This window comes from Protopterus annectens, chromosome 7.part0, assembly GCF_019279795.1.
Source record: "Protopterus annectens isolate FY-2018-M chromosome 7.part0, PAN1.0, whole genome shotgun sequence".
Taxonomy (NCBI): Eukaryota; Metazoa; Chordata; order Ceratodontiformes; family Protopteridae; genus Protopterus; species Protopterus annectens.
Window position 1 is genome coordinate 484,782,408 of NC_056739.1, and position 26,996 is coordinate 484,809,403.

Consider the following 26,996-nt stretch of genomic DNA (forward strand, 5'->3'; position numbering starts at 1 on the left):
CCTGGGCCCCCAGATCTCTTATTACCTCTTCTGTATTAAGGGGGCTGCCACCTATGTGGTAATCCATAGGTGTTTTGTTTTTCCCCAAACGGGATGACTATGCATGTTTTGGCATTTAGCTTGAGATCATGACTGACACCAGGCGTCCATCTCAGTAAGGCCCTTTTGGAGAATGTCCATGTCAGCCAGAGAGTCAGTTATGGCTCCCAGTTTGCAGTGGCGAACTTGGCCATAGTCCTCCTGTGTTTGCCTGTACTTCTGAGAAGTATATGCCGAACAGAAGGGGTCCCAGGACCGAGCCTTGTGGGACACCACTTGCAAATGGTTTAGAGTCGGACCTGGAGCCTGCTATTCTTACTGTGCGAGTTCTGTCTGCAAGCCAGTTGGCAACCCATCTCGTGACGTAGGGGTTTATGTTCAGGCTGGTGAGTTTTTCTACAATTCCCGAGTGGGGAATGGTGTCAAAAGCCTTGGCGAGGTCAAGGTAGGCTGTGTAAACCACCTTCCCCCTCATCTATGGCCTTGGTGACTGTCTCGAAGAACTCAACCAGGTTTAGTTGGCATGATCTGCCCTTAAAGCCGAACTGGGTCGGGTCAAGTGTTTGGAGGTTCCCAATGTCTTTGTTAATGAGTTTCATGATGATGCGCTCAGCTCAGGCTTCTGTGGCGATAGTTACCAGGGTCAGTTGTGGCCCCTACTTTGTGGAGCAGAATAACCGTTGCTGTGTGCCTTTCTATGGGCACATAGCCTGTGGAGAGGCTGAGGTTGAACAGTGCATGTAGGTGGGGGGTAAGTTCATTCTGTATTTCTTGCACGACGCAGCCTGGGACACCATCTGGCCCCATTGACTCTGTGCTTTTGGCTTTTGAAAGGGCAGTTTTCACCTGTGTGTCTGATTTCCGGGACACTACACTTTTCCGGTATTGCTGTGGGCCCTTTTGGGGGTGCGAGGGGGGTGAAGTTTGCACTGAATCTATCTGCCAGGATGTTGGCAATATCAGTAGGTTCAGTATATTTTGTGCTACTTTGCACTAGCTCAGAGCATATCTGCGAGTTGCCACTTAGATTCTTGACATAGCTAAAGAAGGCTTTGTGGTTATCTTTCAAATCCTTGGCTATTTTTTTTTTGAAGTTAGCCTTGGATGATTTTATGAGGGACCTTAGTTTCTTACGGATACTTATCAGGGATGTCTTTCCTTCTTGCGATTTGCGTTTTTTCTGAACTAGTTTCCTCCTTCTATTGTACAGCCTGTTTACAAGCAGGGGTCCACCAGACTGGTTTCCTTCTCTTATGGGAGTGAGTCTTGGTTTTGCTAGGAATGGCATGATCCATGCATCCTTGTAGGTGCTCATAGAGTGCATTTGTAAAGGTTCCTGCATCTTGGACACTGTTATCCTTTAGCGCGGGGGCTGTGAAACTTACCACCTCTGTTTTAAGTAAGGTGAAGTTTGCTAAAGAAAAGTTTTTTCACTGTGGTTTCCTTGGTTGAGGGTGGTGATGTGGTGTGGACATCCAGAGTGATTAGTTTATGGTTTGATCTAACCAGAGATGGGTTGACCTCCAGTGCAGAATGTTGGTGATGACCAGGTCCAATATGTTTTCACCTCTGGTAGGGGACTTCACCAGCTGGATCCAGGGCATTTGAGCTGATAAATTCCAGGAAGTGCTGGACCTGATTTTGTGTTTTATGTGTTGTCTGGTTTGTGACGGGAGGTGCAGGTTTTTTGGGTGTCTGCTTTGGAGGTCTCTGATGCTTTTGCAGATTGTTATTTAGAGCCTCCAAGTATGACTTTGTGTATTTATGTGTATTTTTTTGCCAGTGCTGGTTTAGTATGTTTATGTGAGGGTGGAGGTGTGGTGCAAGTGTTAACCTTTTCCTCATGAATGCCTGTTCCATTCTTGGGTGGAGAGAGCTTAGCATCCAATTTAGCTATACAATTGCATCTCTCGCATATGTTAATGTTTTGGGGTAGGAGGAGAGGGTTGTCTATGTACATGAGGCAGTTGTAACATTGCCTCAGGATACCCAGGTTCACCAGATGGACTGGAGAGTAAACCTGAAATTGCCCTTTGGTCATGCCTGAATAGTAGGGTGAGCAGACAGTGGGCCTGATGGCAACCTTAATGTTAAAATCAGGGACACCTAATTAGCATAAATGCGTATAATCAAATCTGCATATCACTACTTAAAGCAATTATCCCAAAACAAAGAAAATCAACGGAATACACTTTTAATGTTGGTCTAATGCTCACAGAAGGTTGCTAGATTAATGGGTTTTGCAGTAATATGCATTTTTCAAGGATATACAATTTAACACCCGAATATCTCTTATTATTTAGTGACTATAAGCCTAAATGATATGCCAGAAAACCAAATATTTTATGGGGATCACCAACTATGAAACAAAAAGCTGAACATTCTGCAAAATCCCAGGCGGTTAGAGATGTGCTGTAAATTTATTTTTTGGTAGGTAAACCCACTATAAACTAATGTCCCTTTTCAGGATGTACTATGTTTGCTAGGGGAGAGGAGGCCAGGTACTGCAAGGTATGCCTTCTTTGGTAGGGTAAAAAGACAGTCTTTGGGTTGGTCTCTTGCCACCTGCCGTGTGGCTATTGACCACAAATGGCACTCATTCTGCAGTTAGTTTACAGCACAAAGACAGAATATACTTCTTTGCAAAGCTGCATTGTATCTGCTACTATAACAGCATACTCCAAAGACAGTCCAAAAGAAGGGAGAATGCAGTTTTTACACCCTACACGACAGTAAAATTGGTCATTAGCTAGAACAGGTACTTCACTCATCAGTTGACAAGCCTCACTTCAAAAACGGTCATTCGGATTTATGGAAAATTTACATGTGCTCTTACTTCCTCAAGGAAAAGTACAAGCTGACTGACTGAAACAAGCTATACCATTCTATGGAAATGACCAGGGAGCAACCAGAGCCTTCACTCAAGAAATAATGTTACTGCATGTTTTGACACACCAGGGGAAAAGTTGATCCTGACACCATTAAACATGCATACGTCTTCTGGTTTTAACAACATCTCCTTACTATATCCAGCAATACCACAAATGCTGCCTGCATAGCCTGTACAAGCAGTAGTGCTGAATGTCCTGATAGCACTTTCCCTCCCAGAAAATCAAAAAGTGTTAGCTGGTAGAATACTTATCCTGTCCTCTGACCCTTGATTAGCCAATCTCACTTCCTAACTTGGGTCAGAATTTTTCCGTGACAGTTTAGCTGACACTGTACTGCATGATCAGTTGGCTATAGCATTTTTAATTAAGTAGGACTAACGCAAACAAATCGTACAATATATCAGAATTTACCCAGGATTCCAATGTTAAGGTCATTGAGAGCTGCTTCTATTGCTTTATAGATGTGTGAGCCACTGGTGAAGTCTGCCTGAATGACTTGGGTTTTTCTGCCATGTTGTTTTTCTGCAAGTTGAGCACAAGAAAAAAAAAGTTATCAACAAATGTTACTAAAAAGAAGGTTTTGCAACTGAGATTTTCACATTTGCATTTAGCACGGATTGTTACTGGATATGCTTTGATTTGATTTGGCTTCTTTGCTGTACGAGTATAAATAGAAGCACAAGTGAACTGACATACAATGTGCTTGTATGTTTGATGCATCTGAATACTTAGACATGTAGAGATATTTCATACTTGCTTCTATCAACAAATATATGCAATGTACGGACGTCCTCACATTTATATACAACTCAGCATATGGTACCTGTATGCAAGTGTGTTTATATACACACACACATACACATATATATATATACACATATATATATAATATATATATATATTATGTATACACACATAATATATAATTATACATACATTTATACACACACATATATATATATATATATATATATATATATATATATTTATTTCATTAGACAAACATACATAATCAACACCAGGAGACACACTCATCTGCTACAGTTTTGCAGCTAGCCTAAACAAGCTGTCATGTCCTTGAGACCCTCTCATCCAGGAATCCAAAACGGCCTTAAAAGGTCCCAGGTGTCTGTTTATACCCCGTATTTCACCACATGTCAAGACGTCTGTATGAAAATGCAGTTTCTCATATCAAGCTGAAATGGAGTTCTTATGGCATCTCTGGGGCAGACAGGGATAGAGTCATGACTATATCCTTGACGGCCCAGGTTCAAACAGCAGTCTGAGTAATCAAGAAGTCTTCCAGGAGGGATGGGAGTGAGCTGCCACAGTCATCCCACCCACAGCCAGCTTTAGGCACCAGCAAACCCTGCGGTCGCTGGGGGCCCCCTGTTCTTGGGGTGCCCCCAACTACAGCAACTTATTTTAAACTGATATTTTATAACATTTCTGTCACACCAACAAAAGCTAGTAGAGAAATCCTGTACACTTACAAAACCAGGTGGCTAATAACTCATATATATCTTCTTTAAAATTCAAAGATATTCTTGTTACAGTCGCAGTGTTTTATCAAGTAACATGCTTCACAATTGCATTAAATATTTTACCACTAACATAGTGCCCCTTAGCATAGTTAAACCCTGCTGGTGGACTGTCTCTCCACTAAAATTAAGAACATAGCCAGCTTTAGGTACCTGCAATACCAGTGGCTGTATGGCCCCCTTAATCATCCCCGACTGTGTGGGGGCCCCAAAAAAGCTGCTGCTGTTTGTGGAAAAAGGAGGAGAAAAAATGTACTAATTTCCTGATTATGTTCTTTTACCTTAACAGGGCCGTGACATGACACTTTTAAGGATAAAGTTGATAATGAACATGAGCAAGGTAAGCACTAGGCAGATCAGCAGCCCAGAGTGACTGATCTCAACGCATACCTTTGTTTTTAAGAAGAACTGATGCTTCTGATCTTCAAGGATGGTTTTCTCTTTCAGGGAGTTTTATAAATACTGGCAGAACACTGGATGCTATAGTATTCAACTTCATTGCAGAAGAACTCTGCACAATACCAAAAATAATAGACTAAAGGCTCAAAATCAGGAACATGTTTTAAATTATTACTCTAATTCACTTAAAAGTTAATAGAATATCATTTTGGATCAACATGCATTTTTGGACAATAAAAAGTATAAAACTCTGATGTATGAGTTTATTGACCGTCTGTAACCCTGAATGACTTGCCAACAAATCAAACTTTTTATGAAGGACACAGAAAAATTATTAGGAAAAAAATCAGGGAAAGTCTGTGAAATCAGGGACAGTGATAAGTATGCATTATTTCTCAGTGAGTTAAATAAAAGTGACTTAACCGTGCTGATGCTGTTTGACAACTGCTAAGCAAAAGTCACTGATCTGGTGTGGCATTACCAGTGTTGCACAATGTATTGCTATTTACTGAAATACATAAAAAACTAGTATTGTTATGGCTTATGATTGTGTGCGTGTGTGAATGTAAAAGATCACAGATTTTTATATGTGCACACACCCACTAATGCAGGGACACATGCATTACTCTTCTGGCTATCGCTAAAAATGTAGCTAGCAGGTAATTACATTTCAAAAGTAAAACACAACATATACTGGGTCTATATTACAAAATCGAAACTTTAATCGAATAACTAAAGATCGATCCTGTAATATCGAAACCTATTAATGTCGAACGGCTGATTTAACCCAGGGAAACACTTCCCTTAGCCGTTATGTGGATTATGCCCTTTTCTCCAATTTGGAGAGATCTCAGAGTTGGTATAAGTAGTTGGGGGGGTGAGGGGGGTGAAGCCCCCCAGTTTAAGTGGGATTTAAAGTTTTTTTTTTTTTTTTTTTTTAATGCGGCCAAGGGAAGTGTTTCCCTGGGTTAAATAGTCTGTTCAACTTTGTTAGGTTTCGATAATACAAGATCGATCTTTAGTTATTCAATTAACGTTTCAATCTTCTAATACAGACCCCATATATCATGGAACATTCAGACACTTGGAACTTCTAGGAGTCTGGTGGCCTCCCACTCAACAGATTGTATAAATGGATACAGAGGGTTCACCTTAATCATTCTTGATTGTGGGGGGCCCCACAAAAGCTATTGCTGGTCGGGGAAAATGAGGAAGAAAAATGTATTAATTTTCTGGTTACATTCTTTAACCTAAACAGGGCTGTGATATGACCTGTTCAGGGAAAAAGCTGATAATGGGCTCTGCTCTCAACCTCACCCATTCTAAAACTGGCCCTGCTGAGATGTAGGTTTACAGAAAGTTGATGTAGGTTATGGGGGGTTCTGGGAATTGTGTAGTTATTGCGGATTTAATTTTCATCACAGGCAAACTTTAGAGGTGTGCACAGAAGGATGGCTTGTCTATGGGCTGGGACCAGTGTAGTCATTGTTTCTTTTACTTTTGTCACACACCTCAGAGGCGTATAAAGAAGGTTGCTATAACTTGTGTACGGGCAGTGTACTGTCTAAGAGCAACAAAGTAGAATACATTACTACAATCACTATGTTTTTTCACTTTCCTCACAATCACACATCACGCATGTATACAGGTAGCTGCCTTTGGGAGTTGGGACGAGTAGGAATGCAATGCATATGTCTGTCAGCAGTCACCTGAAATACATGACTGTGGCAACTTGAAACTCTGCCTTCATCCCAAGCTAACACCAGAGAGATGCAGATGCATTGCCTGTCTTTTTTTTTTTTTGGTGGGGGGGGGGGGTTAGGGAGGGAAGCTGTATTCCCAGGCAGGGCCTGTGTATCCTCACAGCAATTGTCTTATTAGTTTATTGTGAGCTCCTGTTTTGTCAGCTTTGAACATTAAGCCTTGGGCACATCTTAGGTCTCCCTTGAAAGAAATAAAAATAAGACTGAAATTCTTTTCTAACTCATAATTTTTATTTAGACCACTGTTGGATTAAAAGGTTGGGAAATGCTCTAAAATGCATTCCACAGAATCTGTAACCCCTTATAGCTTCTTGGCACACCATCTTATTTGAGTCATTTCTTAAATAGTTATTACTGCTCTGTCTTTTCCAGTACTCAAAGACAGCTGGTAACTTCTTTTTTATTTATTTACTTAATGGTTTATTATATATATATATATATATATATATATATATATATATATATACACACACATATATATATATATATATATATATATATATATATATATATATATATATATTAGTATACACACATAGATGTATATTTTACTTGGCCCAACCTGCTGAGTTCAGATCCCTGGTTCACAGTAGCTCATCCACCCCCACCCCACACACACACACACACACACACACACACACACACACACACACACACACACACACACACACACACACACACACACACACACACACACACTGTGCTCTCCTATAATGTCAAACTCGGGTCTCTCTGATCATTTCCAGCTTCTTTCAGCCGCCATGCCATTCTTCTTGGTAAGACTGGAACAGAAAAAACAAGGACTACAACAGCAGGAAATAAAGGATATGCAGAAATTAGGGTGGTTCTCATGACTTTAGAAACCTAGACAGACGGCATCTCTGAAGGAAGTATTAATGCTGAACACCACTGTCAGCTTATGTTAGAAAAACAGTAATAGCCATGCTTTTTACTTTCAGGTGCCACATGCAAAAAAGCCTATATTAAGAGATGAGATACAGAAAACTTGTTATTTCTGAATCATATTAGCAAACAGAGTTGCAGGCATATAACTTGCTTGGTTTCGATGCATTGTTTAGTTTAGTGACTTATAAATAGAAGATAATGTGTGTGCTTTCTTAGCTGGTTTAAGCACTACTATGCAAGCAGTTTATGTATATTATTTAAATGCTGTAATTTTGGTTTGCATGAAAAAGGATTGTGCTCTGCTTGTTTAATAAACAACTTTGGGGGAAAAGATCAAACTGAACAGGGTCAAATAAGTGTTGGAGACTGAAGAACAAATTAGGGAATAAATCAGCTACAGAAAGTGAGTCAGAGATGTAATACATAAGCTATGGATAAGGGTATGAAAAAGTGGCAAAATACACATTAAAGCAAGGTTAGAATTAGGGAAAAAAAAGACAAGGCATTCAACAGTTGGAAGTGGAGGGATGAGGACTTGATGGGAGGGCATGATACAAGGAGGCAAAAAGAGGCATGTACAAATGCAGAAGAGCCACAAGCTGAAAGGGGCGATTGCTGAAGACAGGAGTTAACTGGGGAAACGCAGGCTTCTTCCTGTATACAGCAGAAAAAGGGAAGCAGAGAAAGACTTTACAAGACTAAGCAAAGAAGAGAAGAAGATCATGAAAAAACAGAACTACCAAATGAATAACTCCTTCAGTCTTTACAAAAGAAAGCAAGAGAGGGTGCCCTGCTAGGATAAAGCAGATTAGGTAGAACAGTAGACATGCACCAAGCAGAGAGGAAGGGGCGGAGGGGAATTGCTTCCTTAAGAGAAAATAATGTACAGGAATCAGGTGGTTGACTACAACAACCTGGCCATTTTACTAGCAGAGCACCTGACTGAGATTTTCAGCAAAAGGATAGCTTTTGCAGAAGTACCCAAGATGGAAGGCAGCAACAGATAAACCAATGCATGGTGGGGACAGGGTAGTAGGTATAGGAAAACCCAAGGAGCAACAGGCCAATTAACATAACAGCAGTGTCAGGAAAAGTCGTGCAGAGAATCAAAGGAAAAGATGGATGCTTTGCAGAAGGATTGCAGCCTCCAAGGCAACAAGCAACATTGGTATGTGATGAGAAAGTGCTGGCAGACAAACCTTATCCAGTTTTATAACTGGGCTGCAGAACAATCTGACAAGAGAGCACCAGTAGATACACTCCAGCAAGCTCTTTGACTAGGTTTCTCACAAGCATCTACTATGAATACCAGATCAGGAGACAGGATGAGGACTAAGAAGCTGGATGCCATCTGGATAAATGATAGGACGCAGAGGGTCACAGTGGGAGGGACAACATCAGGAGTAAGGAAAATGACAACAGTATTGCAGAGATTATCTCTACGTTTATTACAGGATCCAAAGTTAGAGGCTGCAGAGGAAAATGGGAGTCTAAGTAAGGTTTTGGAAAAACAGATAGGTAGTTGTCAAGGTTTAAAGCAGACAAGTGAAAAGAACTGCAACTGGACCACATCAACTGGTGCGATGCATCAACTAGATAGACTGGCACTGATACCAATACAGCATTTAAAGTATCTGGAAATGTTAACTGGGTTAGTCACACTAGGCTTGTAGCCTCTTCAGGGGAGACCCGGGGTTGTATTTATACTACTGAACTTTCCCTACTGTTGTTGGTAGGATGCATTAGTTCCATGTACTTCATGCTTCTATTCCAGGTGCAGTGGCAGCCTGGAGAAGCAGGAGGGCAACATGGTGGAACCTGGGAGAGAGTATGACGGTAAGGATTAATAAAGGAAGCTATTTATGTGGAGAATTTGTAAATCGGAGGGGGTTGCGATGAGAAGAGAGTCAATTGTGGCTGGTACAGCTGACAATATTGAAGGACATGCCATTTTTGTAGAATCAGAGGTTGTGTTGGGTGGTGGAAAGAAAGCAGTTGAGCCTTCCCCAAATTCATAAATGATATTTCAGAAGCATGTATTTAGTGGAAGAGCCATGATGACAGGAATGCATTGTTCAACCCTCCTTTTGGGAAAGTTGCAGGATAATGTATTAAAACATTTGCTTTTGGAAAGTGAACCAGTTAGTGGCGGGGCTTTATCATGGAGTGAAGTAACAGACAAACTGCAGGATCCGGCAACAGGGAATAGGAAAGAGGGAGAAGCGTCTAACAAGATTAAAACATATGCGGACATGGTAAGAAAGAAGTAGCAGACAATTAATAATGACAGGTGACAGCTGGAGATAAGAAAAAAAATACTGTAAGAATTTGATGAAATGGACAGGTATATAATATGAGACATAGGTGTAAAACGAGAGGAAATAAAGCACTTATTCATATAAAAAAAAAACACGAAAAGCTTCGGACCAAACCGAAACCAACTTTAAACAAATGAAAAATACTCAGTGTCCAATAAAACTGGAAATGGAAATGACCACTCAGCCAGATAGTTGATTTAGCGCTTTCTTCCACTTTTTATTTAAAACGTGAACTTCCTCAGAAAAACCAGGAGATCTCCCAAACTCCCGGTTTTATACTGAAAAACAGGATGTGATGTAAAATTACACTTTTTATAAATAAATTGACCATGCAATTTCAAATGAATTTTCTGTTTAAGTTTCAGAATGAACAGACATACTGTGTGTAAAATCAATTGAAAGGTGCTTTGTTATATACAAAAATATATTCCATCTTTCTCTATATATTATTTTACAAATTATGAAAATACTAAACAAACTTTCTATTAAACATATCTATAAATTAATACTTAATACTTATTCTCCTAACTATCTAAAGCAATTATTTTAAAAAATGCAAAAAAATATATATGTATATATATACACTGTATATGTATGAAAGTATGATTGAAATACAATAAAAAATGTATATATCAATATGTGTGTCTATGTTCACACTCACAGGACAGGAATGGAAAATTTTTTTAGGAGAATACGAAAAAATGTTTTTCCTAGCACCTGGAAGTTCATTCCTATGATCAGAGCAGTACCCCAAGGGTCTTCCTTGCATGTATCATGTACTGATACCACCAAACCAATTTAGACTTGTCCGAATAGCTTTAGGCTAATCGAACCGGCAGGTCAAGCTCAGAGCTTAACATAAATCTTGAGATTTTTATTCAAAATGCTGCAGAAGATCTCCTGTACAATCAACAAAGGACACAGTAACTCTTGATTCTTCTTCAAATGAGATTCTCCTTTACAGTATGCTCTTTTCAGAAGTTAGGTGAGCGCACTAGTTACACTGAGGAATTAAGTTTGTCAGCTTACATCAAACCAGCTGGGTCCAGGACAGGATTGAAAAAAAGAGGAGTTCCAAGGACCAAGGAATGATTACTTGGAGAAGCGAGAACACGAAAGAAAGATTAGGCTCAACGTCAACAGAGCCCCTGGACTGAACTCTCACATATCCATAACTAGCATGCTAAACCTAAGGAAGCTTCACCATCAAGCCTATTACTGAGAGTAAGAGAGACCGGTTTACCGGATTATTCATTGAAATCCGGTTTTTCACTTCCAAAAGACAGTCAGAAGTTAGGTCTGATGAAGCGATCTGTGAAAGTGCATGGACTTTTACGATTAAAGAATGTATTAAAAAACATAAATATAAAGAAATAAACATGAGCCAAACATGAATTTTCTGACCACGATCTCCAGTTCAACCTTTTACAGTCAGGGGTCTAATAACAGGGTAATGTACGCAAGATCTGGATATCTTAAATACAGAATGTCCTCTGTGGGTTCATTTGCATATATCCCATGAGCCTCTAGCACAGCAGTTTTTAAGGAACCACACAACAAAAACCCTAGCCTGGCCATTTTTTTCTTGTAGGTTTTACAGATTTGTTTTATCTATGTGACTTGTTCTAGCTTGTTAGGAGGGAGTTTTACATACAACCTTATGGTAATGAACATTAGCTGGGTTAATTAAGTATGCAAACAAATTTCTCAGTATAACTAGCTGGCTCACCTAACTTCCGAAAAGATCGTACAATAAAGGAGAAATCTCATTTGACGAGAAGATCATACAATAAAGGAGAAATCTCATTTGATGAGGAATCAACAGTCACCATGTCCTTTTTTGATTATGCAGGATAATCTTCTACAGCATTTTGAATAAAAATCTCTTTTAAGATCTATGTTAAGCAAGGAGCTTGACCTGCTGGCTCGATTAGCCTAAAACTATTCGGACATGTCTAGAATATGAAAACAGAAAAGACTGTCATCCTTGGAACTTTTTATGTTTTGAAAGCATTTAATAGAAAAAACTAAAAATAAAGTTCATATTCAATTTAGAACTGATGCTGAAAGACAGACTTTAAAGAAACACCTGATTAAGACGTGCCAAGAAGTTATGGTCATGAAGTTTATGACAATAGAGGCTTATGGACTGAGGGGTTGGGAATGTAATGTGTCAAAAATGACAATATTGCACATATTCCAAGTGTGATAAATACTGAAGAGTAAAAAGGTAGTGTGGTCAGCCTAACACATGCATCTAATGTGAAAACTCAGATCATTTAATTAATGACTGTGATAGAAGAAAATGCTGTATGTGTGGTTAAACTGGACACAATGCAAGAAAATGTGAATTGAAATGTTATACATATGATAAAACAGGTAATCTGTGGATGGATTGTAAAGAGGGAAGAGAAGAAAGGGACAGAAGAGTGTAGGACACAAAGAAATGGTAAAAGAGGACAAAACTTCAAAAAAGTGATAAAAGAAAAAAATAGAGAAAAAACAATTAGACAGTAAGGAGGTAAAAGAAACACAAAAGAAAGAAGGTTCAGAAATAAGTGATGAGGATATGACTACAGTAAAAGCAATACAATAAGTAAAGGAGTGAAAGACAAAGAAAGTTTATAGGAAGTAATATGAAAGAAAAGAAAAAAGGAAAGGGATAATAAAAATCGGTATAATGAAACAAAGTTTGTACTAAATTTATTTTTAAAGAGCTGTGTTTAAAATAGTAGCTGTAAATGTAGTTTGAAAAATTTAACAAGGAGAATAGGCATCTTAGAATGGTGTAAGAAGCTTGAAGAAATGCAATACTTCTACAAAATACAAGAGGTTTAACTACTATGCAAGGATTGCAAATGTAGCAATTATGGGGAGGGGATATTGTCTGGAATGTATAGGTTCATACTAGGCTATCTGCCCTAGGGCATTTATAAGCCTAGCCAGAGTTGTGTGGCTTTCACCACCCCTTAGGTTGAAGAATACTATACCCATTAGTTTGCCGTGCCTCTGTCCAGCAGGGATTCAGAGATGATCCCCGGGGTAAACCTACGATCTCCCATCCACTGGTCAAGATTCCTCTTGAACAGAGCCAGTGAGGTGTTCTGTCTCACATGGACCGGGATTCTGTTCCACAGCATAGGGAGTCTCTGGGTGATGAATCTGTCCCTCCAGCACGTCCTATTTATATCCGTGTTGAGGTTTAAGTCTCTTGCTCTTGTGGCACTGGTGGACTTGGATTTTTTTGAGGTGGAGCATGTCCATTAATTCCGGGTTGGACATGGCCTTGTATGTCAGGCACAGGTCACTTCTGTGCAGACGGTATGCGACTGAACAGAGCTGGAGTTTCTTCAGTCGGGCAGCATATGGCATATTTTTGAGCCCCTTTATCCTTTTGGTGAGGAACTTTTGGGGTCTTTCCAATTGCTGCAGGTGTCGGGTAATATACATTCCAAATGGGGCATTGTACTCAATCATTGGTCTGATAAGTGAAGAGTACAGGGGAACAATGACCTCCCTTGATCTGGATGTGAATCCCTTCATAATCAGGTGGGCAATGTAGAAGGTCCTCCTAACCACTTTGGCAATGTGAGTGTCAAAAGAAAGGTTACTGTCAACTTGGGTCCCCAGGTCCCTGATAACCTCTTCTGTGCTTAATGGATTTCCACCTCTGTGGTAACTTGGGGTTACCTTGTTTTTACCAAAGGGTATGACTATACATTTTTTGGCGTTTAGCTTAAGGCCATGGCTCTGGCACCAGTTATCCGTTTCTATGAGACCTCTCTGAAGGATATCTGTCTGATGGATTTTCAACTATGGAGCCCAGTTTGCAGTCATCTGCAAACGTAGTCAGCCACAATCCTCCTATGTTTGCCTGCACTTCTGAAAAGTAGATGCCGAACAAGAGGGGGCCCAGGACTGAGCCCTGTGGGACACCGCTTGTGACCGGCTTGGAGTCTGACATGGCACCAGCAACTCTAACCCTGTGGGTTCTGTCCTTGAGCCAGTTTGCAACCCTTCTTGTGACATATGGGTTTACATTCAAGCTGGTGAGCTTTTCTATGATACCCGAGTGGGGTATTGTGTCGAAAGCTTTTGCAAGGTCAAGGTAGGCTGTGTGAACAGCCTTACCCTCATCAATGGCCTTGGTGATCGTTTCAAAAAAGTCGACCAAGTTCAAGAGGCATGATCTGCCCTTGACAAAGCCGAATTGGGTAGGATCCAATGTCTGTAGGTCCCCTATGTCTATTTATGAGTTCCATTATGATCCTCTCCATAGCTTTGCAGACCAGGCTTGTTAAGCTTATGGGGCAGTAATTACCAGGGTCCGTAGAAGCACCGCCTTTGTGGAGTGGGACCACAGTTGCCGTACGCCACTCTTTGGGTACGTATCCTGTGGTAAGGCTAAGATTAAACAGCAGCCTTATGTGTGGGTTTAGTTCCTCATTGAGTTAGTGTAGCACACAGCCGGGGACACCATCCGGTCCCATTGATGCTGTGTGTTTAGCTTTAGAGAGAGCAGCTCTCACCTGGGCATTTGAGATGATTGGGAGGCTACACTCTGCTGGGATAGATATTTCTCCTTTTGGGGGGGAGAGAGGGGAGAAATTTTCACTGAACCTGTCAGCCAGTATGTTTGCAATGTCTGTGGGTTCAGTGATTTTTGTATCATTTTGGACTAATTCTGAGCATATCTGGGAGTTTCCACCCAGATTTCTAACATAGCTAAAGAAGGCCTTATGATTGTCTTTTGAGTCCTTGGCGATTTTTCTCTCAAAGTTGGCCTTGGATGATTTTATGAGTGATCGTAGATTTTTACTAGTATTGATCAGAGATGTCTTCCCTTTTAGGGATTTTGCTCTGTCTTGTAGTAGCTTTCTCCTCTTGTTGTAAAGTTGGTTTATGGCTGGGGTCCACCAGATCGGGCGCTTGCCTTTGGTGGAAAGGGTCTTGATTTTAATTGGGATTGCTTGATCTATGCAATCCTGGAGGTGCTTGTAGAAAGCATTTGTAAGGGATTCAGCAGCGTGGGTTGTGGTTTCCAATGGCTCAGGGGCCTTGAAGGATACCACACCAGTCTTAAGAAGTGTGAAGTTGACTTTTGAGAAGTTCTTCACTGTGGTCTTTTTTGTTGGGAGTGGGGGCGGGATGTGGATCTCCAGTGAGATTAGTTTATGGTCTGATCTCACCAATGAGGGGTATGAAAAGACATGTTCAGGAATAGAAACATTATTAGAAAAAACAGTAAAAATACTAGATGTGACATTAACAGAGATAGGAATAATAACAGTTTTGGATATTAGATGGAGAGAACAAACAGGTTGATAGCATTTTACGCTTATATCAATAAAAAGAGAAATTATGTTTCAGCATATTTTAGATTACGTAGCAATAAACATAACTAATTACAGTTGTAGGAAATTTTAATCGAGACTCGAGAAAGGGAACAGACATGGATAAAGCATTAGAAAAACATTGGTAACTTCAATTTACGGAAACATAATGGATGGACTTGTAAAGAGGAGAACATAATACAGAAATAGATACTTGTTGCTATTCCTTGAGATAGGAAAAAAATAAAGGGAGCATTAGAAACAGGATTATCAGATGATGTGGCTATTTGGGTAGAAGTTAAGGGATATGAAGGATATACAAAGGCAGGAAAAATTAATAAAAAGAAACATGAGGTAAAATGGGATGAGAAAGAAACATTTTTAGTTACAGAATTTTGGAAAGACCATATAGATATGAGAAGCTTTCACCCTGGATGGTCAGAATAGTGGACAGGCTTTAAAGAAAAATATATGAAATGTTACATACAATGGAAGTTATATGTAAGAAAAAATAAGTAAAAGGTTATTTGTTTACACTGAAAAATAATGCTAGGGAATATTTTTCTAAAGAAAAGTAACTGTATGAATTAAATCAGGCAAAAGCAAGCATTTGTTGTATAAGCAAAGGTATTTTTGTAAGGAAAAAATAAGGCAATAGCTCCATATTTAAATAAGATAGTTAAAGAAAATTACACAGTAATGACCGAATTAAAAGACAAATCATATATGATGCAAAGCAGACAAGAAAAAATAATGGGAGTGGTGTCAGAACATGCAAAAAGAAATGCTTCGAGAGAAAGGTCCATCTAAAATTGAAAGAAGTATGGTCTTAACACGATAATGATTTAGAAAGGGAAATATGTTTGGAAGCACTGAATAAAGTATTAGGAATGGTAAACATAGAATCAGCAGTAGGACCCAATAGTATAACAGTATCAAATGTATAAGAATTTGGAATGTAGGACCCGATAGTATACAGTATCAAATGTATAAGAATTTGGAATGATGACAGAAGAATTTTTTTAAAGGTATTAAATGAATGGTTAAAACAAGGATCGGATTCAAGTACAAAGAATTATGTAGAAGAGTAACAATTTATACTGTGATAAGCGTAATATAAGGAACCTGGAGACCAGTAGTAATGAACAATGCAGATTAAAACATTTTTATAAAAATAATTCAGAAAAGAATGGAAACTATAATTAATAAAGTTAAAGATGACATGATGTACAGTATACCAGGCAGGGGTTGTCAGGAATTATTGATGATGATTAGGGAGTTAATCAATGATAACATATGGGGGAAAGGAAAATATAAAACTTAAGACAATATGGGAAAGCCTTTGATACTATACAACATTCTAACTTATGAGAGTAACACATGTATGAGTTTCAGTTTACAAGTGACACAATAAAGGTTTTAGTAAATGGATGGCTAAGCAAGGACGTGATTATAAAAAATGGGATAAGACAAAGATGTCCTTTGAGCAGTACATATTTACATTGGTAATGAATGTAATAGTGGGTCACTTAAATCAAGAACTAAAAGATGCAAGCTATATAAAATCAGGAAGGCATTGAAATACCAGTTATGTTATCATATGTGGATGATATTACAATTGTGTCTAAAGATGTGAAAGAAATGAAAAAGTAATGAATAATTTGAATACAAGTTTAAATACAATACGTTTGCGTTTAAGGGGTACATTTTGGGGGTAAAGAAGGTAACAGATGTGTAATGAAAAAAGATGTTAGAGGTGAAAAGGAACGTGTAAATTTTGGAGTTCCTTTAAACTATCATTTAAAAATTATTTATTTGGGGTTCAAGACTGAACCTGGTGAAGAGGTACTAACAGTATATGGTTGTGTTACAATGTTATAATATTACAAAGACATGCATCTGGAGCGTTTCTCCCCAAGCCTCTGCTGAAAATTGGCTTTGTTCCAAGTCGGACTTTCTCGGTAAACAAATGTCAAAATAAAAAAAATTAAAACAAAAAAAATGGTAAGAAAGAAGAGGCAGTTTTGAATCTGATTAACCCAACTGTATATGCCGCTTCTTTAAATTTGTATATGGTTCTGAAATGTATGAGTGAAGATAAAGACAATTTATTGTATGAGTTAAGATCCAACTACAGTAGAAGGCAGGAATCACTGCAAGAGAGATTTAAATGGCAAAGAAAATATTAATGAAAAATTTTAAATTTATCAGGAAAAGATATGTTGAAAAATAAATAGAAAAAAGTATAGTATGAAAATATCATGGAAAATATGTGTATCCTTGGAAAGGATTAGGCAGAGAAAACTGCAGGACAATAAAAGCAAGAATACAAAGATATAAACATATATTAGACAGTGTTATGATTTTTTTGTGGAGATTAGGAATAAAAAAAATGCCAGGTAAAGACAATATGATGTAAAAAAATAGAGGGTATGTCATTACTGTCAAGAATGCGTGACAAGTGAACATGTATTTTTAAAATGTAAAAGAATTGTGAAAGTATGGACAAATTGTTAGAGCTACATTATTTTGACGATACAGAGTACAAAAATATGGGCATTGAATATGGATATTATGGTAATAAGACTAAGTAAGTACGCAAAACAGACAAAAAAATGATTACGGTTATATGGGTTCTAGGGAACCAAAAGGTAAAGGAAATAACATTTAAAGAAAGATGGAATTTGACAATGGTATTGGAAAGGATAAGATTTTGGTTGTGGAAAATGGAGTGAGGGTCTAATGGATTGTATAATGAATAGAGAAGTAAAGTGTTTAAATTATTGTAAGTAATGTTGTTGTTGTGTCTTTCGGCTTTTCCCGGTTAGGGGTCGCCCCATCGGAACTCCGACCCGCTGACTGGCAGTAGATTTTTACGTACAGAGTTGCCAGCCCTGATGCACAACCTTCAACGAAGGTACGCCCATTCACGCAAGTCTCCAGACAGAAGACGCTCTAGCTGAGAATCGAACGAGACAATGTCTTACTGTGAGGCAACAGCACTACCGCAGCACCACCACCGCAGTAAATTATTGTAAGTAATGTACATAGTGTAAATACTGTACACATTGTATGATTGTGGTAAATAAGTACGTTTAGTAAAAGCAGCCACACACTTTTTGATAGGTGCCGTGGGATCTTTTACATCCACCTGAGCTATGACCAACTTAGGCATCTTGGATGACACACTCAAGAGTGCAGCACCCCTTATGCTGCACTGCAGTGTCACCAACCTATCTACCTGGTGTGGGAATAGGACCCACTGCCTTAAAGGTGAGTATGCTACCTGTCATGCCACTGACATGGTGGTTCACATGGACTGACCCACAAGGAGCACAGTTAGACAGCAGCAGCAACAGAGTGCTGGGGAGCACTCTCAGAGAGATAGACTCCACAAGCAAAGAGGTAAATCTCCCACTTTAAGAGTTCTCATATGGCTAGACTGAGTATTATGTGGACTTCTGGAGGCCATACAAGGAAGACAATCAGGAAACTGCAAGAGTCCAGTAGGAAGGTACCAAAAGGATACAACAGACTGTAGAAACTAAAAACTCGTTGATACCAGAACACACAAGGCAGATATAGTATGAATGAGATGATAACAGAATGAAGAGGTTGACTTGAACAGTGTCGCTCATCCCTCTACACTCAGAAGAGAACCAGGCGGGGTAGTTAAAGATGCTGTATTACACAGAAACATCAGGACCAATAGCATCTTAAATACAAACTGTTTAACAGAAAGAGCTTACACACACATGCATGCCTACATCTCAACAGCTGACTACAAAATGGCAGTTAGACTTACACGTGCTCAGTACTTAATATACTTATACATGCCCACAGGAGGTTTCTTAAAGAGATATGTACACTGATTTATATCCTCCCTCTTAAAGAAAAGATTGCCCCTATCAAACTAAGATTACAGTTAGGCATGCATCAATATACACAATCAGAAAAATAAACAATTTGTTCATATTGTTCATGTCCAAGGTCGCTCTACATCTGGAACATGGTCTGAAGATTCAACCAATCTTGTGACAACCATCAGGACTGGACTTAGCAACAAGGACAGTCTTTGAAGAGCTCATCTCAGGAACTTCAGGACTCACAGGAATGGAGATGTTCTCTGGAACTGGAACACTGGAAAACTCACTCAGAGATAAAAGACAGTCTTTCTACAGGCTATGTGCTGTGGTATAGGCTCGGACACCAGTACTGAATGCTTCGGATTCCTTCTAAAAACTGCTCCTTGTGATTCCACAATGTATGATCTCAGCTCTGGGCAGATGTTCTTCACGACTGCAGTCCAATCATAACCTTTGGACATTTGCATCCTTACCACTTCTCGTAATGGACTGAGCGGTTTGCTGGTCTCATCACAGCAGGACTTCGGGGTTAAACACTTCAACAGATGGCTTTCACTTACCTGTTGTTCTTGACACATGGAACCAACAAATGACTACCGATTGGCAATGTGGTTTTGGTTTGTCTCGACAAGTCTCGGAGCAGGTGAACCAAGATGTTTATCACGAGGAATGTTTGAGATTTAAAAGATTCAGGAAAATACCACTATTATCTTGTTTTGACTTCTCTAGTAACTGCTTGTACTTTGAACTGCACGTTCTGCCAAACCAATTCACTGCAGATACTCTGGGCTACTCGTGACCCGAGTAAAGTCCCACTCTTCAGCAAATCTTTTGAACTGTTTGCTTGTAAATTGCGTGCCATTGTCAGAAATAACTGTGTGGACTACCACGTACTGCAAAATGATGCTTCACCTTATTAATGACGGTACTGGATGATAGATTGACCTACTTCCCAATCTTGAACCAACTGGAGTAAGAGTCTACCAACACCAAATAATGTTGACCATTCCACTTGAAAATGTCCATGGCTACTGTCCACCAAGGTAGTTCTGGTATCTGGTTTAGATGAAGTGGTTCTGCTGATGTGGCTTTGTACTATTACACAGAGAACAAAATGAAAACACTCTCTCAATATCTTGTGACAAAGAAGGCCAAAATACTAGTCCTCTCGCCCTTCCTTTAGTAGATTTGGTTCCTGGGTGACCATAATGTAAGACAGTGATGTACTCTTGCTGCAAAGACTTTGGAACAATAACTTTAGGACCTTTCATAATGATACCATTGCCTGACAAAATCTCATCTCTGTATGGAAAACAAGGTTGCACCTCTGGAAGTAAACTAGATTGCTTTGACGGCCATCCTTCTTTGAGAAAAGTGGTTAAGCTTCTGTAAAACTGGATCTGCATCTGTGTGATCTCTCAGCTCATCAAGACGGGGGGAGCAAAGGTTTCTCACTTCTACGACTTCAAAATCAAATTGCTCACAGTCATGCTGTTCAGTGATACTTCTGGGTGATCTGGATAATGTAGCAGCAAGATAAAAACATTTGCCTTTCTTGTAAACAAGACTGAAATTGTACTTTTGGAATCTCAGCATCATGCATTGCAGTCTGGTTGGGACTGTATACATAGGCTTTCTCAGTATGTGACTACAGGTAGATGATCTGTTTCAATCTGGATAGGTCTACCACACACAATCATGGAACATGCAAACACAACTGCCAAAAGCTCTTTCTCTGTCTGAGCATACTGCAGTTCAGCTTGGGTGAGAGTTCTGGACACATAAGCAACAGTTTGACCAGCTTGTAAAATAACTGCACCAAGACCAACTTTTGAAGCATCACATGAAAGAATAACTGGTTTGTGGACATCATAGTATCTGAGAGTAGGTGGACTGGCAATTATCTGCTTCAGGACATCAAATGCTCCCTGGTGCTGTTCTAACCAAGACCAAGAAGTGTCTTTATGTGTTAGTTCTCTGAGTGGTGCTATTTGAATCACGCCTGGAATGAACTTGCCTAGATTGTTAACCATGCCAAAAAACGTTAAAGGGCTTGAACATTGTCTGCTGCTGACATCTAAAGAATGACAGTTTGTTTAGAAGGGTCTGGTTGTAAGACTGAACTGGTAAATGACCAATGTAAGTGACTTCTCATAGCCTGAATTTGCATTTCTGTGGGTTGAGCTAAACATTCACTTGACGTGCCCTTTCCAGAACTTTTCTGAGGTTTCTGTCATGCTCAGCTTCACTATTACCTCCCAACAGTATATCTACTACAATAGTACAAGGATACCCAGAAAAAAGTTTGCTCCATTGCACAGTGAAAGACTTCACTTGTAGAATTTATCCCAAATGGCATTCTCAGAAATCTGTACCTTCCAAATGGAGTACTGAAAGTAGTGAGCAGTGATGATTTCTTGTCAAGCTGAATTTGCCAATATTAACTCTTTGCATTTAAGACATCAAGGTTGCGACTTCGACGGCACGCATTGGAGGAGGAGGTCTTTGTTCAAATCTCATGTATCAATACATATTCTGATGTCGTCTGTGCTTTTCTTATGAGCTACCACCTTGGAAGAAGCCCTTTCAGTTGGTTCTGTGACTGGACGAATAACACCTTGCTGCACCATTTTGTCTAGTTCGGCTTTAACTCTGTCCTGCATTGCTACTGGAACTTTTCTGGCTGGCATGACAAATGGACTGACATCTGGGTCTAACTTCATGGAGTACACAACTGGAAGCTTGCCTAGTTTGTCTTTGAAAAGATCAGCATAGGTAGAAAAAAAAACAGACTGGGAAAAATTATAGTGGTCTTCAAAGCCATCTAGGTGAACTTCCTTATTAAATGAAAGCAGTCCCATTTTCAAAGGGTATCTGAGGCCTAACAATGACTGGATGTGCCTCGACCACATAAAATAAAACTTCTACCTGCAGAGTAACATGAAAGCATTACTGAGCCTTCGGACTGAATTTCTTCACCACCATATGCAACAAGCTTCACACACTTTACCAAATTGAGCCTTTCACCAGCACTTACTCTAGCAAATGCTTTTGCAGACATAAGATTGCATTTTGAGCCAGTTTCAACTTTGAGCTCTGTGGGTTTGCCACTTATCCGAACAATACAAAATACTTCATTCTTGGCCCATAAATCAACTGCATTGACTGTTTAACTAAGCACTGACACACCATCAACATAAAAAGAATGAGACTCTGGGTCATGGCCTTCTAATTGATTGACTCGTTTTTTGAAATCTTCTCTTTTAGTAAAATGTGCACCCTTTGATTTACAAAACCTTTTGAAATTATTCCATTTATTACATTCTCATTTGTAAGCATATTTGTGTGCTTTTCTGTGAGCTCATATATCTAACAAATCTCCATGGCCTTATTCAAAGTTAAATCACTGTCACGAAGCAAAAGCTTTCTCACAGCATCTAACACCACATACGTCTGTCTTTTATTAAGTCATCTCTTAAATCACCAAATTTGCACGTTTTAGCTTAGCTTTATTTCTCAGGTCAGTTATACATGCTGCAAAAGTTTCACCAGGCTTTTGATCCCTTGTGTAAGATACGTGCTTTTCCATTCTAATATTTGTCTGGGGATTACACGTTTCTCCAAGTTTACATTTTAAGTGCTCAGTGTCCTCTCTTAACTCAGCCTGTACAACAATGACGGTCCTCCCCTCCAGCATAGATAGTGGGAGCATACACAAATGAACATTCCCTTTCTATGGCTTCTGACCCAGCTAAATTAAGTAGAATAAATGCCTTTGTACTGTCATCTTTATCAGAAAATGCAGCTTGTATGAAAATATGTCTCTTGCTCAAACACTCTCCAGTTCTCAGCAATATCATCAAACACTAGTGGACCTGATTTTAAAAATCCTTCAGCCATGCCAACAAAGTATGCAAAAACACACTGAAAATATGGCCCTTGTAATTATGTACGAACAAATTGCCTCTGCAGTTTGCAGTAACACACACACACATGCAAAATAAACTCTTCAAAACACTGCACTTTGCGAAATATGCTCTGAAACGGCTGTATTGGCGAAATAACTTTACTGTAACACTGCACAAACATGCGAATATTTCATACACTTCTGATAACTTGGACAGCCTCAGTTAATATGAAAAATACAGATTTGTCGCAAACATGCAGTCACTTCTCTTATTTTACTTGTTTTTATCCATTTTTTGCAATTCGGACTTCATTTCAAACATTTTCCGCAGTAATTTGAATAATTCTAGAAATATCGGACATTGTGACTTATTTTAATATCATTTCGAGTGGTATGTATGCTTCATTTCATATTTTGAAAATAAGAAATATGCTTGAGCAAATTTTAACATTAGAAATTCATTTCTGACACGTTTTGTGAATTGTACATGTAGCACGGGTTGTCCACTACTGTATATACGTGTCTATATTATCTTGTCGAAAGATGACAATATTGAGCGGCTAAAACATCAAAAATGCCATACATCGAAATATCAACTCCGAGATTGCACTACAGTGAGGAAAGAGCACATTTTCTCATCCCCACTGTACCATGATCCCGCAACAACACTTTCGATGTACGGCATTTTCTATGCTTTAGCCGTTCGATACTACCAAAATGCAATATTGTGAAGTAGACTCATATATACCACCAACCATAGTTAGATGCTTCTCAAAGTCAAAGGAGAGAAACTGGAGTACTTTCTGGCCATTAGATATACCACTTCTGACACCATGTTGCTCTTCCCTTTACACTCAGAAGACAAGCGGTGGGGTAGTTCGTTTAAGATGCATTATTACACAGAAACACATCAGGATGGATAACAGCATCTTAAATACAAATTAACTGATTAACATAGAGAGCTTACACATGCATGCTTAGATCTCAACACCTGACTACAAAATGCCAGTAACGTGCTCAGTACTCAATACACTTGTACATGCTCAGGAGGTTTCTTAAAGAGATATGTACACCGATCTACAAGCAAGAACAGCAGAAGGGGAGAAAAGAGTATGAAGAGCAGACTATTGGGACAATTAACTTGAATTTGTGAAAGGACTTTACGGAGAGGGCTGTGGAGCCATGGAATGGGCTATCCAAATGAAAGACAGAGACAGAATCCTTGGAGGGAATCAAAAAGGCACAAAACAGACACAGAACACTTTGGGTGGAGAGAACAGGAAAGGAGGGAAGGTAGAATGTTACATACACTTAAAGCACAAATTAGATAGGCTTACTGTCTCCTTCAGATGTCAAACAAATTCAGTGTAAAAGGAAAATGTAAAACTAAAACGGAAAACAGACAACTCCCATGCTGTTTCTAAAATTTGAAGTTGTGAAATAGCCTACTGTCAAAACAAAGTACATATAGCAGAACAATGCAAAGTACTGCCAAGTTGATATGTACTGGCAAGGCTAGCATACATAGTGTGACAGACATGTCTGCGACTCTCTCCAAGTGTGGAGAGCACTCAGATTGAGGTTTCAAAAGTACAATTCCTCCTCCCCCAACATGCAGTGACTGCATTATGTTAAGAAGTAATGAGGTGCAAGTAACATGGAGGGGCATCACATTCATCTAAAAACTGCATATTTTTTCTTTTAAAAACTCACGTGAAGTTCAGTATCAGGTTTATAACCATGATCGGGAATCTCTGGCAACTGACATTCAAAATAAGCATCACCAAAACATGCTGTTGCCAGATCTATATCAGTGATGTATTTAATGAACAGATGATGCACAGCATGAAATCTGGAAAAGGTATGCATCTAAACCTGGCATGCTAGGAAGCCTGAAACCAAAAAGACAACGGACTTGTCCGACGAAAGTTTAATTTAGTAGTAACAGGTATAAAAATCACAAAACTAAGTATCGGATAAGCACTTTCGTTTGGCCCCTGCCAAACTTTTTCAAACAGTCTACACATCACTTCCTGTCAATTAAATAATATTTCTCTGTGATGTAAGCAATTAAAAGCATTCAAAATATTAAAGAACCAGTGCACATACATAAATTAAAACCATTTAAAATAGTGTAATCAAACAATTTTCTATATATCGGACAAATGGCAAATAAATCATAAACATGTATATACTAAAAAAACATGTATATACTAAAGGAGCGTATAATGTGCACTCGAACATTCAAACCCTTATGTCAAAAAATTTCAAAGAATGTATGAAAATGTTGTAAATATAGATCGCTTATGTCAACACAATACACTTAATAATTTGATTATGATCTTATACAATTTTAAGAAACATGTATTCTCCCCATGATGTAACTGGAACTAACGGAGGAGTACGTACATGGAGTGCTTAAAACTTTGGTAGTAAGCTTTTATTTCTAAATCAAAGTAATCGCTGACTGAAACTTAATTTCCTTCCGTTTATGGGATTCTCAGTACAAAAACTATGTATACTATACGTTGTGTATTATTTTTAAATTCCACATAATATCCAGCAGCTGGAGACAATGTGTGTGTTTATTTTTCCTCGTCTAGAATAAAACGGAGAAATAAAACACCAAAGTAGATATAAGTAAATGTAGTAACTATAATAACAAAGATGTTAATAATACACCTTATATTAGTTGTATAAATAGATTTAAATAAATTTAAGTGTAACCATAATAAACTTATAAATTTTAAATGTATGTAAATAAATATATGTATGTATATAAATATATATGTCATGTAGTCGATGTTAAAATTGATTAAAAATATTAAAAATGAAAATAAAAATAAGTTGATGTTAGCTTATTGTATGAATATATTAAAGTATTAAAGTATACTATAAATATTACATGTAAATGTAACTAAAGATTGAATATTTGATGTGAAAATGTAAAATATAAAAAATTTTTCTTAGTAAAAATTAAGTTAACTAATGAATTAATTGATAAATGTTGATAAGTTAATATAAAATATGTACATGTGGAATAAACCAATAAATAAATGAATGTGAATGAATTGTGTGCGAGTTAGTTTATCTCGAAAGTGATTTTAGCTTTAAAATGCTGACAATAGATAAAGAGTTATTCAAACCTGGCCAGTTATTTGCATTTAACCTTAGCTGCCATTCAAGTTCACGCCTTTCTAATAATAATTGCCACGCACCACCTCTAATGTCTACTTTTAGGACATCCAATACTACAAATTTAAAGTTGTGAGATGTACTTATACTGATGCGTTTTGCTAAAGCATTTAATTCATTACCATCTCTTACAGCCCTTATGTGTTCACCTATACGTTCTTTCAAATTTTCTTTCCATTTTACCTATGTAACACGTAGTGCAATTATTACATAAAGCACAATAAACAACTTTTTCACTATTACAACAAGCTTTTTCTTTTAAACAAATCTTAGTACTGTTTATCGTTACTTCATTTGTTTCAAACACGTAAGGGCAATATTTGCATCTACTGCATTTAAATGTTTTGCTGTGTATTGTGTTTGATCTGTTTTCCAAATATTTTTTTCAAATTCATGCCCTTTTTATATACTGTAGATGGAATGAAATCAAAATGATGGTGTAATGATGCATCAGCCTTGATAAGTTTCCAATTTTTCTTCAAAATACTATTAATAAAACCACTATCAGTATTAAAAGTAGTAATAAAACTCTTAGTAAAATTTGGGACTTCTGTGTGAAATGATGTTTCAATACTAGTTTGAATGGTGGATGTTTGAGTGTTAATTTCATTATCCAAATTTTCCATGTTGTTGGAACTTGATGTGTTAGAAGTAGTTTTTACTGTCTGATTTAATAAAGGTGTAAAATATGAATTATCTCTTTTGTTTACTACTTCGTTCATAATGTTATTTATTAGTTTATCTGGGTAACCTCTGTTTTTAAATAAAGTCGTCTCTTTTACTAATCATTCTAGAGGCCCTAACAAATTGGCATTTTTGAACGGCTAAGAAGCCTGAC

At 38.3% G+C, this 26,996-nt stretch overlaps 1 protein-coding gene across 1 annotated transcript in view; it reads right to left on the bottom strand.

The window, feature by feature from the left end:
• LOC122806553 (very-long-chain 3-oxoacyl-CoA reductase-like) overlaps nucleotides 1–26,996 on the bottom strand; it is a 529,905-nt gene that overhangs the window by 362,251 nt on the left and 140,658 nt on the right. Inside the window, exon 4 of the mRNA XM_044077080.1 lies at nucleotides 3,342–3,452. Within this exon, the coding sequence (XP_043933015.1) occupies nucleotides 3,342–3,452 (111 nt within the window). The remainder of the gene's footprint in view (nucleotides 1–3,341; nucleotides 3,453–26,996) is intronic.